We start from the raw sequence: 19,789 nt of genomic DNA on the forward strand, positions 1-19,789 counted from the left end.
AAAACAGTTTTAATATTAGAATAGTGTAGATAGAGATGATTTTAGCCATCTATAGTGGTAGTAGTAGAGATGAAGGGTATGAAGTAGTAGCTTCAAGTGTTATGAAACTTCAAGAAATATTTCACTTTCCTTTAGATTTGAGTCAAAATAATACAATTATAATGATAAATACAGCTGATGCTCCATCTCAGTGTCAGGAATTCAAGAGAGAATCAAAGGCAGAAAAGCTTACAGACCCCAAATGAAGATCACCGGAAGCTATTCAACCCTTAGCTCTTAACTGTAGTTGATCTGTAGACATGTGGTCCCACTTTATCATATAACTGAATTTTTTTAGTGGAAATAGAACAGTTAGGTTTTTCAGTGAATTCTTAAATTTGTAACGCCAGAACTGATTTGTTAAAGAGTTCACATGTGACAAACACCTGCATAACCAAAAATTTCTGCCTTGCAACCACAAAGCATTAAAATATTTTTAACGTCTCCTTTAATGGCTCCTATGTTACATTAATCTCTCTATTTTAATATTGCAAAGTAGTATTAGGAGAACAGAAAAGTAATTTGTTGTTCTACCCTAATTTTTACAGCTTTATGAACAAATTCTAGCTGAAAATGAAAAGCTGAAAGCACAGCTACATGATACAAATATAGAACTGACAGATCTTAAATTACAGTTGGAAAAGGCCACCCAGGTTTGTATCTTTTTCTGTTCTACCCTGAAGGTAATGGTTGTGATTTATTCTGTCTAAAAAATGGATTGAAATATTCTCAGATGTTTCTTTGAAACACAGTTTGGTTATTGATAATAGCTTATCAATAAGAAGGAATTAAGATGTTACAGTTTACTGATGACTTCATTTACTTCTTTCTGGAATTAATTAAAAATATAGACGTATAGGGGTGCCTGGTTGGCTCAGTTGGTTAAATATCCGACTCTTAGTCTCCAGTCATGATCTCAGTCATGAGATAGAGCCCTGCATCATGAGCGCAGAGCCCACTTGGGATTCTCTCTCCCTCTCTTTCTCTGCCCCTACCCCTGCATGTGCAGAGTGTACTCTCTTTCTCAAAATAAATAAACTTGAAAAAAATACACATATAGAAGTATAGCCTTGTAGTGGAAAGTTGAAGTATTGTTAAATCTTTTAATGCTTATGTTGTGATACATACAGGGCTTAAATGCTTATTTCCAGAATAATACACATGTCGCGAGGCTTTAAAAGTATTTATACAGAACCTTCTTAAAGCCATAAAATAAGTTTATAATCACTTTTTTTAATTTAATGTTTTATTTATTTTTGAGAGAAACAGAGTGAGAGCAGGGGAGGGGCCAAGAGAGACAGAGACACAGAATCTGAAACAGGCTGCAGGTTCTGAGCTGTCAGCACAGAGCCTGATGTGGGGCTTGAACTCAAAAACTGCGATTGATGACCTGAGCCAAAGTCTGGTGCTTAACCAGCTGAGCCACCCAGGCACCCCTATAATCACTTTTATTCATTATAAATATTTTGTTTATTCCTTAAAAAGTAATTTGATATAATAATGCTGGAATAAGATCGTTTGTCATTAAATGTTTTTATCTCCCTTCTGTGGAACATCCTACAGGAGACCATTTTAGACAAGGAAGTTGGGGTAGCCTGAACAAAATTCACAGCCGTATATATGATCTAGGATACATTTTATCTAGGAATTGTTTCCTAAGCTTTTTTCTTGGAATACTATAGTTGTGGGAGATAGTAATAGGCACATTCCTTCCTCATTCTTCACCTGTCCCCATTCAAAGAGAAGCTTTTTGTAACCCAAGAATCTTAAGAAATATTATACTACATCTTGGAATCTATTCATGTTTAAATTTAAAAAAATAATAATTTTTTAAGTTAATTCTCTATGTTGAACTTAAACTTGTTACCAGGTCCCTTTTTGTTGTTGTTAACCACTATTACATTCTGAAGCAGTTGGCTATGCACAGTGGAGGCTTTGCTAAAATTCCAGGAATTAAGATAACCTTATGAGGTTATTTAGCTCTGCAGATTTCATCAGTTGATGAGGGTTTACTATATAAAGAGGAGTAAGTCAGAACAAGAACACGTTTCTTAGTGAGGTGTCATAAAAACTTGGAATGTCACAAGTTACAACTTGCTGGCTTACGCTTAGGCTTCATGGTAAACTGAAAGTCATCATTCTTTGGGTTGCATTAGTAGCTTTGTGAGCCTCTCATAAAAATATCATAACTAGTTTTCTGAAAATAGCTTTAGCTCTAGAGATTTGATCATCATGTTTTCTAAATAAAAATGTTCACTGCTTAAAAAAGAAAAAAGTTCACTGCTTTCTATTGCAGTGTCCTATAACTATGGTGAGTCAACTAATCTGTGTTTTTACTGCTTACTACCTTCTCTGTTTTTCTGCTCTTCTGCGTACCCTGTTGTCATTTCATTCTTCCTATATGTCTCTCACTCGAACTCTACAAGAGAGGAGAACTGATAGAATTAGCCAGTTATTATCAGCATGGAGCAGTCCTGTTACAGCTCACAGTCTTGTTAGTGACAAGTCCGATTTCATAGGACACTGGACAACCTATAACAAGTTGCCTTTGGGTCCTGTACCAATTTCTGATCCTGTGGACTGTGGCCAGAAAAGTCACTGGATTTAAAAGTATGACAGCTTCTGCCTAAGCAGACATTCTGAGTACCATGCCCAGTATACTGAATGAATAATGGGAAGGGTAATTCAGAGTTTAAGACATTGGTAAGTATTCAGTTATTATCTTAGTTGGAAAAACTATGTAAATGTTCTTTTTAAAATTTAAGGATATATGTAAAAGTAGAACTGATAAACATTAAACTTTTTGTTCAACTCTAGAGTGTTTATCTTGAGCATTTAAGTCTACTGTGATCATTTCATCTGGTTTTATTTTCTTTTTTGAGCATTACTTCCGTAACATAGTGGTGGCAGTTTGACGGTTGCATGGAGTTTTTCCAAGGGAACTATTGTCCTGTTAATAGTGTGTTTGAAAATACTTGGCCAAGGGAATCTAGAATCTTTAAATCCTGTCTTAGTTCAGCTACTCTCCTCCATATAGTCTCCAACAGGGGGAAGTAGGCTGACTTACCAAAAACTGGTTTGATGAATATTTTGTCAAATGTCATTTCACTAGATTTAGTAATTTTGATTTTAACAGCTTAACCAGAAGATTCACCAGAAATATTAACTAATTAATAAAATTGATTTTTAATGTAAGAAATTAGCAGATAAATCATAAAGTTGCTAAAATATTTCTATATGAAGAAAAATCTTCAATAAAATGCTAATTTTCATCTAAGCTTTTATCAACTTATATGTAATGGCATTGTTTCAGCTATTTCTGATTTCTTTTGGGTGCTTTTGAATGTCATTTTTAAATTTTTCAGTCTTTTTTTTTTTTTTTTTAAGTAATCTCTACACCCAGTGTGGATTTCAAACCCACATGAGCCGGCCAGATGCCCCTACATTTTTCAGTCATTTAAACATTTTTAGGATTCATTTGCAGATCCTCAAGGGGCAGATTAGCCTTTGTTTTGTATTTCTAGCAATTAAAATTAAAATTTAAATTTAAAACAACAAAAAGAATCAGAATTGAAAAGTTTGTATATTTGAAATTCTGAATTTGATTTCTAACAATAATTCAAATGTTGACTTTTCTTCTTCTAGAAAGAGTAAGCACAAAAGCATACAACCGTTTAAAACAACAGAGAAAATGAAGAATCTTTAAATTTTATATACTATAACCACAAAAAAGAAACTGTGATAAAAGGATCAAAAAGTAATGGTTACAGGTCTTGATAATACTGAAGCATGAATACTGAAATGACTGACGGAACAGAAAATTATATAAAGAAACCTTGAGAAGTGCCTGACTGGCTCAGTCAGTAGAACTTGCAACTCTTGATTTTGGAGTTGTAAATTCAAGCCCTGTGTTGAGTGTAGAGATTACTTAAAAATAAAATCCTTAAAAAGGAAAAAAGGAGAAATGTTTAATGATGAAATATATTTTTAAATAAATTTTATAGTTAATAGTCGTAAAAGAACATTATTGTTCAAGTTGCCAAAAACCTGGGTGCCTGGGTGGCTCAGTCTCTTGAGGGTCCAACTTCAGTTTCGGTCATGATCTCTCACCTTGTGGGTTTGAACTTTGTGTCAGGCTCTGTACTGATAGCTCAGAGCCTGAGACTGCTTCGGATTCTGTCTCTCCCTCTCTTTGCCCCTCCCCCACTTGTGCTGTCTCTCTCCCTCTCAAAAATAAGCATTTTTAAAAAATTGTTTTTTATTCTTTAAAAAATGTCAAAGGGGCAGCTGGGTGACTAATTTGGTTAGGCATCTGACTTCTGCCCAGGCCGTGATCTCACCATGTGTGGGTTCGAGCCCTGCCTCAGGCTCTCTGCTGTTAGCGAAGAGCCCACTTAGATCCTCTGTCTTATTTTCTCTCTGCCCCTCCCCAGCTTGCTGTTTTTCTTTCTCTCAAAAATAAAATAAATATTTTAAAAGAAAAAGGTGTCACAGCCATTTTGAGGGGGGCACCTGGGTGACTCCGTCGGTTACACAGGCAACTTCGGCTCAGGTCATGATGTCATGGCTCAATGGGTTTGAGCCCTGCATCGGGCTCTACTCTGACAGTTCAGAACCTGGAGTCAGCTTCAGATTCAGTGTCTCCCTCCCACTCTCTCTCTGCTCCTCCCCTGCTTGTGCTCTTGCGTTCTCTCTCTCTCTTTCTCGCTCAAAAATAAATGAATAAACATTAGAAAAAAACATTTTTGGTAAATTGATAAAATTGACTATTCACCAAATTCTCTTTTGAGAAGTGAGCCATTTGATGGGTTTTCTTTTCAACAAAGTGACCAGGAATCCCAAGGGAGATATGTGTACAGAAGTCAGTGTAAGAAAGAGCTAGGATAGAACTTGTTTTTTAACTGGGCCTTTTACTCAGTATCCATATACAGAGCTTTGTGGTGTTAGATGTACCATGTGGCTTAAAACCCCAAGGGTCCTTTCCAGCCCCCAAATCTCAGGACTTTATCAACTTTGAGTTAATAGTATAGTACAGGAAGCAGGAAAATGAGAGTCCTAAAGCTCACCAGGAGAAGAAAAGTTATATAGCTAGGATTTCTTATAAGTGACCAGGATTATGAACCTTACCAATTTTGGAATGTGGGTGATGGTTAGAGGGAGGGCAAGACTAACCTGGGAGAGAGAGCAAAATTTAGGCCAGTTCACTGGTTTGGCTATATGGATACTCACTCAATCTAGTCCTAACTGCATTTCAGTCAGGATCTTAGAATTTGACCATTCAGATTAGCCACTCCTCCTGGTGGTGTAGGAGAGGAGAGAGCTGGCTGAGCATCGGAGAGGAAACTAGTTTGTTTTGGTGGTGTTCCACAGTGCTTATCCATCCTTCCCCCCTACTGTACTATATAAAGACCTGAGGAAAGTGGCATGTAGTCCATGAGAGCTGTGGACACCATTTTAATTCTAAGCATTCCTTTAACTCTTTACTATTTCAATACAAAACTGATTTTTCTTTATTTATGCCTGTATATTACTCTACCTGAATAGTATGATTTATTTGAATACCACTAGAGGAGAGCTACTATTCCTCCTCCACTACCCCCTCCCACCTTTATTGTACTTACATCCCTTTTATATTTCTTACTTTGTTACAGAGACAAGAAAAGTTTGCTGATCGGTCACTATTGGAAATGGAAAAAAGGGTAAGTGTCCATTCTATTGAGTAAGTAATCTTTTTCCCCTTTTATTATTTTATATAAGCAGTAATCGTTTTTTTTTTCTTTTAGGTTTGGCTTTATATTTGATAGTTTTAATTAGTGTAGATTAATATTTAATTATGAATGTTTTCTGGCTTAGCTTCTTTATATAGTTCTGTGGGACCTTTGTAGGTATGAAATAATCTTATCTCTGTATATGTTAAGACTTAATTTACCATGTTACTCTTTTAATGGATTAAAAAAACTCTGCCTTCATTCTTAAATGTATACATTGTGATAATGAATCTAATGTTTTTGAAATGCCATTTATCTTTCTTTGGTTTTCTGTGGTGACATACTTAAAACATTTTGATCATGTATACATTTAGTTTAATTCTTTGCAAAATTTAAACAAAGTTTATAAAGATTCTAAGGATATCAAATTTTAAAATTCTTTTTAAATTAATGATGCTTTACTTAATTTTGAATCTAAATATTTAACTTAAATAGGATATTTTAAACAAAAGAAAATTGATTCCTAGAAAAGCCCTTTGCTCTTTTTTGTGTTTCTTTAATTTTGTATCTGGCTGTGATACCTTTACTTGTATTTCTCCATTTACTGTTGTTACTGCTCAGGGGTCTTACAGTGGCCATAGGTATAACTCTACAAGTTGAGTTTGAGTAGTTCAGAATGTTTAAATGTCAAAAGTTAAAGGAAAAGTGCCCAAAGAGAATCTGTTAGTTCAGATAAGCTCTGGCTATACTTAACAAGATTTCAGCCAGAGAAGAAATTACATCCTGGGTGTGATCTCTAAGTCAAAGAATAAATAATCAGGAGCAGTTGATAAAACATTTTCTTCCATTCCATTATAAAAATAGTCTGTTTACTTTTTTGACCAAAAAGAGAGACAGAGAGAAATGATATCTGTCCTTTTTTATCTAAGCTTGTGTAGACCTGATACATACATTCATACTCTTGACATTCTCACCTGACTCCTTTGCCTGCCTATCAAATGCAGATAACTTACAGAGTAGCTGATCTACTTTCATTTTAATAGACATTAGTAATCATAGTATTAATAATAGCTGCTAACATTTATTCAGTGTACCAGGCAGGCACTGGGCTAAGCAATTTACATATTTACTCGTAACCATATTTTTTTATGTTAATAAGTTTGCCAAACAGAAGAAATTGCCTACAACTTTATAATTGCCAATTTGGTGACAAGACAATTAGATATAGTGTTCTTGTCTTCCTTTACCAGAAAGTAGTTAAAAATCTTGAAGATACTTAATAAAATTAAAGATGATGGGGCAGAAAGAAATAGGCTATTTACGATATGTCACCAAGTTATGAGGATCAAATATGACACTATATATCCTAGTGTTTTGAGAAGTTCAGTGGTTTTTATGAATTAGTCATAGCGGTATCATTAACTAGGAGAAAGTTCAATTCATAGAAAATAACATTTTTGTCCATGTAATGGTGTTTAAACAAGTTAATAATAGAATAACATGGTACTTAAAAGACTATGACTAGGATCCCGTCTATTTTTTTTTACATCATATAACCTAAAACATTAACATTTACAGTAAATATTACTGCTTTACTAAATATCAACATTAATTATTAATCTGGGAAAGAATGTCTTGGAAATTCATAGTGATTAAACTAAATTTAAATGGTTTATATCTGAAAGGTGACCGGCAAGAGTCAGTATCTTCTGGGCGGTATGACCTAACCAAAGTTTTACAGCACATTAATTACTGCTGCTTGCTTTTTGCATAACACCCTAGAATGCTTATTATTTAAGGCAGAATAAAACAGTACACTGCAGTAACGTGTTGTATGTTGCCTTTGCCTGTCACTCTTTGAAAGGAGGAACTTGAAAATACATGCTGCAGCGGCTGCTTCATTAGAGTCACGGCATCAGTGCTGCACACAGTATCAACTTCAGTTCAAACCTGTAAAGCTAACTGGATAAATCATGGCTAGTAGACATTGCAGGTGGAGGAGATGAACTTCTCTTAGATCCTTTTGAAAGTCTAAAGTACACGTATTTTAGGCATGCTTGCTTCTTGCGTTTCTGCTTCTGTCACTAGAATAATTGCATCTATGTGTGGTTTTTTTTTTTTTTCTATGTAATCCTCAGTCTTGAGTATTGGTTTATTCTATTCCTAAGTTTAAATGAACTAAAAAAAAGAGTTTAAATATGTTATGTAGCATCTTACCAGAAAGTCAAAGCTTTAAAGAAAGAGCTTATAGAAATTAATAAAAATAATATCCTTATATTTGTTTCAAAATTTAGAAAGCTCTTTACACATCACTGGCATCACACCTTTTCCCACACTGCTCCTGATTTGATTTTTGACTCTAAAGTGTCACTATTTCACAATGTAGAAGAGAATTAAGAATATAATAATTATGTGATTAATATTGTTATCTTAAATTGATCTAGGAACGAAGAGCTCTAGAAAGAAGAATATCTGAAATGGAAGAAGAGCTTAAAGTAAGTAAACCATGTTACTACTTATGAGAGACAGTGCTGTTTATGAACTTACTTTTTACAGAACTGTTGTACATATTATGTTTACATTAATTGTTCTCAACACTGATTATGTAATTTATGAATTATCTATATACCATGCTTCTCTTTATTCCTAAATCCAGATTTTAGGTGAGCTAGGAGAACATTTATAATTCAAATCTTTTTTAATCAATTTTCATGGCAGTTTTGATGGTCAGGTATAGAAGAAATTAGACAATAATGACTGTAAGGTTTGGGATTTATTATTTATTCTTCACAATTCACATACTCTGATTCTTGGAGAGTAAATGGTAGGGGTGGGTGGATACAAAAATGCTTTCCTTTGAAAATAAAGGACTTTGCAGTAGTGGGCCAGCGGAGCTGTATTTTATGGAACTCTGAATTACCTGTAGAAGTAATGATTTGTTTTGAGTGTTAGGAGGAACACTTCTTGCAGGGGGAACAAAAATAGCAGAGTTAATTGATACCTTTTATTATGTTGTCTTGCATAAGACACCTTTATCACATTATGAATTAATGAACTGATACATAGGAAAATGTGCCTGTAGAATTAGATTGTCAAGATTTAATTATTGTATTGTTGAATTTGGTTCTTTATTAGAATATTATTACTGAATGGCTTTAGAGACAAATTTTTTGGATTTTGTTTATGTATTTTGTTTGATATGGAATTTTAGGACTGCACTATTTACCTTTGTGAATCTCAGGGAATATCCTTCTAAGACTCTTAATTTTTTTCTTCTTATATTCATTTATCTGTGATTCCTTGTATTTTTATTGTCCTCTTTTTCATTTTCTTATTTTTTTATTTTCTATTTCTTTATGTTCTAATTCTGCAGAACCTGCATCAAATAAAGCAAATTCAGACTCTGAGAGAGTTAAATGAGCGACTGCTGACTGAGAATAGGGCCTTGACAAGAGTGGTAGCCAAGCGCTCAGGGTTCTGTAGGCAACTGCAGGCTGTGAACCTATAACTTGTAGTTTCATCATTTCTTCTTGGTAGAGCCAGGCAGGTGTTTTTGTGTTAGTAAGCGTGTCTTGAGCTCACTTTTACAAATTAATGCCATTGTGTCTGTAGCTTATCATATAACTGTTAATTATGCATGGCTTCTCAGAATGTTAGAAAGTGTCACTAATTGTATATTCTGACTGATAAACTCCAGTAAATTTAGATGATTTAAAGATTTAAAGATTTGTCTGCACTTTTGCAAAGCTTGTGCACATTTTGGCTCTACAGGTCTTTTATGGATTAAAAACATGACCATTAAAAATTCTTCACTAGAAAGAAAATGGTAAACAGTATAACATGCATTTTACATATAATTACTATGTTGAAGGTGAAATTTAAACATGTTTTACCCACTTTTCAAAATAATATCATTTTCACTCAGAACCATTTCAGGGTTCACTTAGTCCTTTATTACAGTGGTATCCTGATACATAAACTTAAGATTACTGTGTTTTATAACCATACATTCTGCAAACAATTCATTCCACATAAATTTAAACTCTTCATAAAGATTTTGCTTAAGGTAATTTGGCCAAGTAGAAGTTTTACTTTTATCTAATTTTACAATCTAGTACATTTTGAAAGTTGAGGAAAGGTAGTGGAACACTATTTTCGGTGTCTTAGAAAGTATGTGTTATTGTCCAAAATAGAAGCTGTTCTCCTTCCTAGCAAATCTGGCAGAGCACATGGAATTTATATCATTCTTAGTAGAAAGTCCAGTTTACTGATAACATTTCCACCCCCTCCTTCAGCTTGTCTATAAAACAGAAAATAGATTTCCTTTGAGGACCTGAGCGTGTGTTTTTCTGTTTGCTCCAAACACTGGTTATTTTTTCAATGCTTAGATATTTTCATAAATATAGACTGACTATTTTGGCTTATAAATTATTTTATACTGTTCTAATAGGAATAACTTATTGTTTAATGAGCATCTATCTTGGATCAGACATTTTAGTACGTACTTAAGCTTAGTACTACAGGTGAATCCTTCAAGGAATTCTAATAATTTAGAACAAGTCTAACTACCTCAAAACATTCCTAAATAGGCTGGTTTTCTTGTGGAATAATAGTAAGCACTATGGTTTAAGGTCCAATGTAAATAAAGTAAAAGGCTTTGGTTTAGGTGCTGATATGAAGTCTTAGAGGAACTCCCTTTGAGAGCCTATCCTAACAAAAACAGGCTTCATTTTCTTGGCTGCTCTAATACGGTGTGCTTGTGAGTCATAATATCAAGTGATTTAGTACATTCCAAATGATAACTTTGGGAGAATCAACTTTTCATTCCATCATTTATTAAACTAATTAGCTTCACAAACCAAATTTTTTCTTTCTTATACACTGTAGCCACTAGAAATTTATATAACTGACAAAGCTTGTTCATGTGTCTTGTTGTGAAAATATAAAAATATTAAGGGTAACATTTTATCTTCCTGTTGAAGTAAAACTTTTTCTTTTCTTGTTCCCCTTATAGATGTTACCAGACTTAAAAGCAGACAACCAGAGGCTAAAGGATGAAAATGGGGCCTTGATCAGAGTTATAAGCAAACTTTCCAAATAAAAAAAAAAAGGAAACAAAAAAAAGCAGCAAGTAATGGAATTGCACATATGAGCAACCCAGTGGACCATAATCGACAGTCACTGGAGGCCTGGGAAGAATCCAGGGAGACTGTCATTTTCGGATATCCTGCCAAATGCCCTCTTATCTAGGAATTGTGTTTTGTTTAATTTTCTGGGTTTTTTGTTTTTGTTTTTTTTTTGTTTTTTTTTTTCTTGTATCAAGACCATTGTTTCATGTTAATGCAGCTGCTGAGAAGATTTTTTTTTAATGACTGAGAAAACTTGTTTACAGCTCCAGCATATAAGGAAAGTGTTCAAGGCCAGATATGCCTCAGAGATATTTAACCAGTAAGCCTTAGTTGTACATAAATACTTTTGTGTCAACAAAAACTTTCAGCTCTCACAGAAGACAGTTATTCAACATTTTTTGATGTGCCACAGTTTCCAGTTTTTCAATATTTTTTTGCTTTACATCTAAGTTTGGGTTTGTATTTTTTCCTCCTAACTCTTCATGTGGCAGACTCATCTGTGTTTTCACAGCTTTCTTATTTACAGAAAAGAACACCTGTCCTTCTGAGATCATTGTCCTGTATTAGGCTAATGCTGTGTTGTCTTCCACCCAGAACTGAGTTGCTTGGTGGAACATTTGCTTTCACTGTTTGTGCAATATGCATTTATTTCTTATATGAATGCTTTAAAGTCGGTTGAGATTAGATTCTTTTAAGTCCTATTTTCTGCCTTCATTGGTCACTTTTTGTTTTTGTTTGTTTTTTATTATTGTAGTATAAGATGTTAGATTCTGTAATCTTCACATTCATTTTAGCAGGTACTGAGTGATGCTGTGTATATAAATAAGTGTATTGTTTTGATTTTTAGACCACCACATGGCATGCTTGACTATTTTCTTACTTCAAATGTCTGTTAATGCAAAGTAGGCTACTCCATAATAGTGTTAAAAACAAAATTTGCTAACAATGTGATATAAAGACTTTAAAAGTGACACATAATGTGGGGCCCTATCTTTACAAAAGTTTTCTACTGTAAAGTGCTTTTACTTTTATTTTCAGTTTTCATTTGATAGTATTCAACCACAATTAAAGTTGCATAAGATAATTGCTTCACATTTCACATACCTATATTTATCTGAGTGCTGTCTAAAACTGTTGTGCTAGCCAAAGTAATGCTATGAAATCATTTGCAGACTTAACCGTGAATTAATGTTAAATGCACTGTTATTGCCATGTGAAGAGGCATTGACTTTGATACCACCATCATGTTCAGACCATTTTATACATTTCAGTGGCCTTTTTAAAAAAAGAAAAGAAAAAAAGAAAAACCAAGTACATAGTGAAGATGGCTTTTATTTGGACAAATAGCTTTTATATTTTCATCAAACCATGCAAAAAAATACCACATCTTTCTGGCACATAACTGTCTCCTTAACCACTGAACAGTTCAGCCATTTGAATAAATTGTACATTGTAAAGCTTATAGTAGCTAATTGTATTATTGATTGTATTGTATACTATATTAAATGTGAATTTGTACCCCTTCATTTTAAAAGGTCATTGTGTTCTACTGCCTATTTTAGATTACTTTGGGGCTGGGAAAGGGTGTTTTGGTAAGCAGGATTTTAAGTCCTCTCTCTCTTGATTGGTTTTATGAAGATATAAGGTTATGCTCTTACTACCAAGCTCAGGATTCTTGATTTTTAAAGGTACAAGGATAGTTATGGGAATTTTATTTTTGGTTATATTTGAACTGTATGAATGGTGGGTCTGAATATAGAGAATTTCCATGGTCTTATGTGGACATAAAATATACAGATAATTGATCAGTTTGAGTGACTGCAACATGTTCTGGTTGCACAACAGTTAGGCATGCTAAGGATTATATTTGTGAAGTTTGGATGCCTGTGAAGAATGATTAAATACATGTTTCTAATATTTTAGTGTTTTGTATTTAGGTTATTTATTCTTTGTATCTAAAACTGAACAGCTACTGTGCGATATTGATTTTATTGGTAGTATTGAGCAGACCTTGTTTCTGCATGAAACTAGTTGCAAAACCCACTATTTTGGAAATAAAAATGTATTTTGACATATACAAATAAAATGAATAAAACTATTTTAAATGTGTGACCTTTTACTGAAGACACTTAAATTTTGTTCTGAGATATTTAAATTCTGCATGGGTATTTTTTCACTAATTGCTTTATTTGGATTCCAATTTGAATAATTTTCAAAATTGTAATATTGTGATAATTTGCACAACATTGTACATGCACATCTGTAAATGCAATCTTAATTGCCATATTTATGCAATCTGTGTACCAATTTGGACAAATGTTTATATATTTTACATAAAGCTGTCTGTATGCAGATTCTGAGAACTAGTTTTTTATGATAACTGGGTAAAAAAAACAGTCTCAAGATAGTAGCTTTGTAGCAGATTTCATTTACATAAACATTTTGTGGTTTCTAAATTAAACCTGTGCTTTTTCTTAGCTGCAAACATAAGGTTGGGAATACATATAAAGATAATATTCCATTGAAATGTAAAATAATAGATCATTCTTCAGCCTAGGTTTGTCCCCAAGTTCAGCCCCTCATCTACTTGCACATCTATCACTACATTAAAAAGGCACTTTTAGGGGCGCCTGGGTTCAGCCCCTCATCTACTTGCACATCTATCACTACATTAAAAAGGCACTTTTAGGGGCGCCTAGGTGGCTCAGTAGGTTGGGCAGCCGACTTCAGCTCAGGTCATGATCTCGTGGTTCGTGGGTTCGAGCCCCACATCGGGCTCTGTGCTGACAGCCAGCTCAGAGCCTGGAGCCTGCTTCGGATTCTGTGTCTCCCTCTCTCTCTGACCCTCCCTTGCTCGCTCTCATGCTCTGTCTCTCTCTCTCTCTCATAAATAAAACATTATAAAATTAAAAGGCACTTTTAGTTTGGGGAACTTTGGTAGAGGACTTTGTTTACATTAATACAACCAGAATTGAATTCTATTTTTTCTGTTTCCAGTGCTTTTTTTTCCTATGCATGCTCACAGAACTAAGAACATTCCTGTTGTTTGTCCTGCATAAAAGAATTTCACATGCAAATACTTCAAAGCCAAATGAAAAGCAGTTATAGAACTGTCAGAGAGGATTCATACAAAAAGTAGGTATTTACCAATCCATTAAACTACTCTTTTGCCTAGAAGTTTATTATCATTTAGTCTTTTTTGGCCCATCTAAAACAGTCTGTACTCTCCATGTCATGAGCTGTTTTAGCAAGAAAATCATCCAGAGCCCAGTTCTCTTCAGACTAAGACCGTATGTTTCCCATAGGACAGAATAGCCTTGTAGTTTGTCCTTCGTTTCATCATTAGAAGCAGAATACAGAGCAGACTCTACTGACCACTATTAACCACCCATTGATGAAAACCTTTGGCTGCAAGCATGAAGTCTGACTGAGCAGTCTTTTCTGTGATGTCCATGTGTTACACTGTATGCATGTGATCTCTGTGTGTGAGTCTCCGTTCACATATGAACTGATGAGCTGCTGTCCCAAAAGGATTGAGTATAGAATGAAAATGTTTTTCCTACGAAGTATGTCTCTAGATACTTAAATGTATTGCTTGACTCTCTTTTTGGAAAGGTTCTCCAAGGTTAAGTGCTTTGTAAACAACAGATTGCTCTTTCTCTGAGGTAAGTGACACAGAGTGTCATATTTCTGTTCTTTGCCTACAAAATGACCAGATTACAAAGTAATAAATTTAGGGCTCCTGGGTGGCTCAGGTAGTTAAGCATCTGACTTCTCCTCAGGTCATGATCTCACAGTTGAGGAGTTCGAGTCCCGGGTCGGGTAAGCTCAAGCCCCGCTTATCTCTTCCTTGTTCCTTGTTCACTTGCACCCTCTCTTTCTTTCAAAAAAAAATAAAAAGTAAAATAAAAATGGAAACATTGAGGAATCAGAAGTTTAAGATGCTATAATGTAACAATTCTCTTATTACTATAACTTGAAATGTTACTACAAGATTATTTTGTTTTTGATTTTTAAAAGAGACTGAGGGGGACAGGGAGAGAGAATCCCAAGCAGGCTCTGCATTGTAGCACAGACCCAACGTGGGACTGGAACTTGAGATGACCTGAGCCAAAAAGATACTTAACCAACTGAGCCACCCAGGCACCCTTATTACAAGTTGTTTAAAGTTTATTATCAGTGAGTTTTTCTGAGCAAGGCACAACTTGCCACTGCTTGAATTCCAATAAATATATAGGTCACAAAAATTAACTGCGTTTTCATTTTAAAAGGTAATTGAAAGGGATGCCTGGGTGGCTGTCAGTCAAGCATCCAACTCTTGGTTTCAGCTCAGGTCTTGATCTCCCAGTTATGAGTTCTGGCCCCTACTCAGGCTCTGTGCTGACAGTACAGAGCTTACCTGGGATTCTCTCTGCCCCTCCTCCACTCATGTTCTCATTCTCTGTCAGTCTGTCTGTCTGTCTCAATCAATAATAATAAAAGGCTAATGAAAAGGAGGGAGAGTTTAAGAAATTATCACTATTAGTAGATTTTGTCCTGAATTAGGGCCTGTCCTTTGTGCATCTGGGAGACTGATAGTAGAAAAGAAGAAATTTGCCACCTTTCTCCTTCCTCACACTTCGTATTTATTACAGCTCTGATTCAATACAAATTCATACTAATAGGATACCTCGTTTAATCCACACAATAGGCTGACTGGGTAAATAAAATCCATCTCCCATCTTATTGGTGAGAAACCTGAAATCTACAGTTAACTGATTTAGCATTCCAAGCCTAATACTAGCAGAGCTTTTAACCAAATTTTGTTGTAGTTGTCATTGTTTTTCCCAATTCTTAATCCAGGACTTTATCTACTATTGTAATCAGTCGGATGGTTTATTTGCATGAAATTGCCTTAAGTTGCCTGTGAGTCTATTTTACATGTCTAGGCTTAAAATACTTCAGGGATAGTGTTTCTTGAATTTTTTTTTCACATTCTTACTCTAATTCCACATCCTCACCCCCACATTCACTAAATTTCTGTGTCTTTCCTTAGAATTTGTTATTACTAAACCATTTTGTCCTATAATGGGATTTTTTTTTTTAGATAAATGCTTTCATGCTTAAGCAGCTAGTTGATTTCCTGATGCAAATTATGTGTCCAGTAGCCCATCATAAAGGTTTTAAAATATTTTCACATACCCACATGCAAAAGAACTTATGCATTCTTTAAATACAGACATTTTTAGGGGCACCTGGGTGGCCCTGTTAGTTATGCATCTGATTTCGGCTCAGGTCATGATCTTGCGGTTTATGGGTTCAAACCCTGCGTCGAGCTCTGTGCTGACAGCTCAGAGCCTGGAGCCTGCTTCAGATTCTGTGTCTCCCCCTCTTTCTGCGCCTCCTCTGCTCATGCTAGGTCTCTCTCTGTCTTTCAAAAATAAATAAAAAGAGTTTTTTTAATAGACAATTTTAATTGATGATCAAAACTTAATTTCCAAAAACCTTTATTTCCAAGTAAGATAAGTGACATTGATAGTGCTATGGTTTTAGCAGGAAATTTTTCTCTCCCAATGAAAATGTGGACTGTTGATATATAACAGGTAACAACTGTATTTATGTTAACTCAGTAGATCGTACATTACCTCAAAAGAAGGTACTCAAAACTTAATATAAGCCTTAACAGTAGCATGACAGCAGCATGATTCTCTCACTTGTTAATTATTAATTCTAGGGGCGCCTGGGTGGCTTAGTCAGTTAAGCGTCCGACTTTNTATTATTATTAATTCTATATTTTTAAACACTTGATGAGGAAAGAACTTTGGATGAGGAAAGAACTTTGGATTCAGTCATATCTAAATGTAAATCTCAGCTTCACCACTTTATGATTGTGTGACATTAGTTCAACTACTTAACCATTTGAGCTCAATATTTTCAGGTAAGTGACATATTTGTATAAAGTGCCTCGAATGCTTAGAGTTCAGTGGATGCTCAAAATTGCAATTATATTATCACTTTGAAGAAATTACATTAATTTGTGATTTTTTAAGTAGTAATTTACTTTGGAATGTAATTTATATTTGCTAAGATCGTTTGAAAATGTCAATCTATTTCCAAAAAAGCTTACAGTGTTTACTTAAACAGTTTCTTTTTAAAATACATTAAAACAAAGTTTTGGAATAATTGACCCAGTTCCCATAAACACCTCATTTTTTACTCTAGGATCAGGAAGGGAGAAAGCTAAATAAGTAAGAGGTGGATTTCAGAGGACTTCCCTTCAACCACTGCAAAGAAGGAAAAGGTACACCTGTGTAACCATGCCATTATCTGTGCCAAGAGATTCCAGGGACACTGACTGGTGGTGTGACTCTAATCCATTTATGAAACCCAGTTGCTGTTACCAAAGAGAAATGGGAAATTGGCAGAGAATTTATGTGACATAAAGTTTGTTTGCCATATAGAAGAGGCAGGTGGTAAGTATGGTCTAGAAAATATTTTAATACTTACTGGTGGTAATTGCTACCTGGTATATTGTTTTTGCTAAAATTTGTAGCTATTGGAATGTCAGGATTATCACTAGTTTTGGATGCTTCTAAAGGTTACATGATACTTCTTATAAAATACCCTCAAGGTCATCTTGAGGATCATCTTATTCACCAGCCTTCAGATCAAACTAACCTTGTTACATAATGGTATTCTGCATAAGAGCTTTATTATCTTCCCTGTTCTTGTGTCTGAAATTTACACTCCTGCCTCTCCTCCTTGCTCCATGTCTAGACTGCACCTCTTGTGTCATGTCCCTGCTTTACTGCAGCCAGCAGTAGAAAAACCAGAGGGAAGGCAGCTAAATTTCACTATTTTCTGTGTACCACATCCTGTACATATCTTGGTTTTCTGGTTAAAAAAAAAGTTTTTTAAGCTGGTTCTTTTATTTTACTCTGCTGAGCTCCTGGAAAGAACAGGGTCTTTTTCATTTTTGTTCTCAGCACTAAGCATAGTGCCTTGCACATATAGGTGTTTGCTGAATATTTTTAAAAGGAAATATAGGGGCGCCTGGGTGGCTCAATCGGTTGAGCATCTGACTTCGGCTCAGGCCATGATCTCGCAATTCTTGGGTTCAAGCCCCACGTTGGGCTCCGTGCTGACAGCTGGCTCTGAACCTGGAGCCTGCTTCGGATTCTGTATCTCCGTCTCTCTCTGACCCTCCTCTGCTCACGCTGCCTCTCTCTCTCTTAGAAATAAATAAAACGTTAAAGAAAATTTTCTTAATAAAAAAGAAATATAAATGCAAGTAATTAAATTGTGATATATTCATTTTGTGGAAGAAGAAATTTCAGCTGGCTTCTAGTTTTAAGTTTCTTAAGCTATTAAATATAAACATTCTGATTCCTGCAGACTTGGTCACTCAACATGTTCTTGTTAGCACTTCCATACCAGACGCTGCCCTGCGTGGTAGGTATACACTGAGAAGCAAAGCAGGCAGCGATGAAACACCCTGCATGTGGGGGCATGGGGGGCTCAGTCAGTTAAACGTCCAACTAGGTTGAGGTCACCATCTCAGCTCATGGATTCTCGTCCAACTTTGCTCAGGTCATGATCTCACGGTTCATGGGTTCAAGCCCTGCATCGGGCTCTGTGCTGACAGCTCAGAGCCTGGAGCCTGCTTCAGATTCTGGGTCTCCCTCTCTCTCTGCCACTCCCCCCTTGCACTCTGACTCTGTTTCCCAAAAACAAATAAAACATTAAAACAAAATTTAAAAATAAAAGCTGTATATTAAAAAAAAAACACCTGCCTTATGGAGGTTACATTCAAATAGTGAGACAATTGAAAATAGGCAAATACAGTACCGTAGAAGAGAATTTCTCTGGGAAAAAAATATAGCAGGGCAAAAGATGTCAGGGATGAGGTGGAGTTAGAGACAGCCTCACTGAGAAGGTAAGTGAGGAGTGTGTAGCTGACTCTGTAGAATATGTGACTTTTGATCTCTGCGTTGTAAGTTCAAGCGCCATATTGGATGTAGAGACTACTTAAAACATAATATCTTTAAAAAACAGCATTTGAGCCAAAACTAGAAGAAGGGAAAAATACTGCAGGTATCTGTAAGAAGAGCATTTTCAGAGGGAGTTGGGAAAGCAAAGGACTTGAGATGCAGGCATTCTCGAGTGTCTGACAAACCAGAAGGTTAATGTTAAAGCCATATGATGTGAACCAGAAGATGAGGAGAGATGAGAGAAGCAACAGAGAACTAGAGACTTCATTTAGACATGTAATGACTAGGTACTGTGCACCAGCCTTGCTCCTGAGTGACGGATTTGCTTCTTCAACAACCTTACTATGTTTTTAAGTATGTATGTATGTGTTTGTTTGTTTAGAGAGAGAGAAAAAGTGAAAGCAGGGAAGGGGCAGAGAGAGGGAGAGAGAGAATCCCAAGCAGGCTCCGCACTGTCAGTGAGGAGCCCAATGTGGGGCTCGATCTCAAATGGTGAGATCATGACCTGAGCCAAAATCAAGAGTCTGATGCTTAACCCACTAAGCCACCCAAGCACCCCAGCAACCTTACTCTTTCTATCTATGCCCTTTTCCCAGTAATAATTTTTAGCGCTTTATAATAAAAGCTACAAATACTACTTATTTAAAAATAAGAATTCGATTTTTGAATTGGGAAGAGTAGAAAACTTAAGTCTCCTTCAGAAAATTAACTAAATGTAAAACATTTGCTAAGACTCCTGACAGCCAAGTTAGAAATGGAAAAATGGGTTATTATACACATCAATACTATATAAAAGAAGCACATTGGTTCTTTGGGCAAAGTTAATATTTTAGATCAGTTTTCAAAAGGATTTTTCTCATTAGTTTTACAGTTGGTCTGTACACCTTATGCATGTCCTCATTTATCTCTTTTTGTAGCATATTCTGTAGCATATTCTGATAGT

The 19,789-nt window shown here is 35.3% G+C and overlaps 1 protein-coding gene across 1 annotated transcript in view; it reads left to right on the forward strand.

Annotated features, from left to right (window-relative positions):
- Window positions 1-12,974, forward strand: part of PPP1R12A (protein phosphatase 1 regulatory subunit 12A) — a 155,129-nt gene extending 142,155 nt beyond the window's left edge. The window contains 4 exon segments of the mRNA XM_077770237.1: window positions 588-692; window positions 5,691-5,738; window positions 8,192-8,242; window positions 10,762-12,974. Of these exon segments, the coding sequence (XP_077626363.1) occupies window positions 588-692; window positions 5,691-5,738; window positions 8,192-8,242; window positions 10,762-10,848 (291 nt within the window). The 3' untranslated portion in view covers window positions 10,849-12,974.
- Window positions 12,975-19,789: the final 6,815 nt, after the last annotated feature.

The sequence above is a fragment of the Crocuta crocuta genome, unplaced genomic scaffold (genome assembly GCF_008692635.1).
Source record: "Crocuta crocuta isolate KB4526 unplaced genomic scaffold, BGI_CrCroc_1.0 scaffold317, whole genome shotgun sequence".
Taxonomy (NCBI): domain Eukaryota; kingdom Metazoa; phylum Chordata; class Mammalia; order Carnivora; family Hyaenidae; genus Crocuta; species Crocuta crocuta.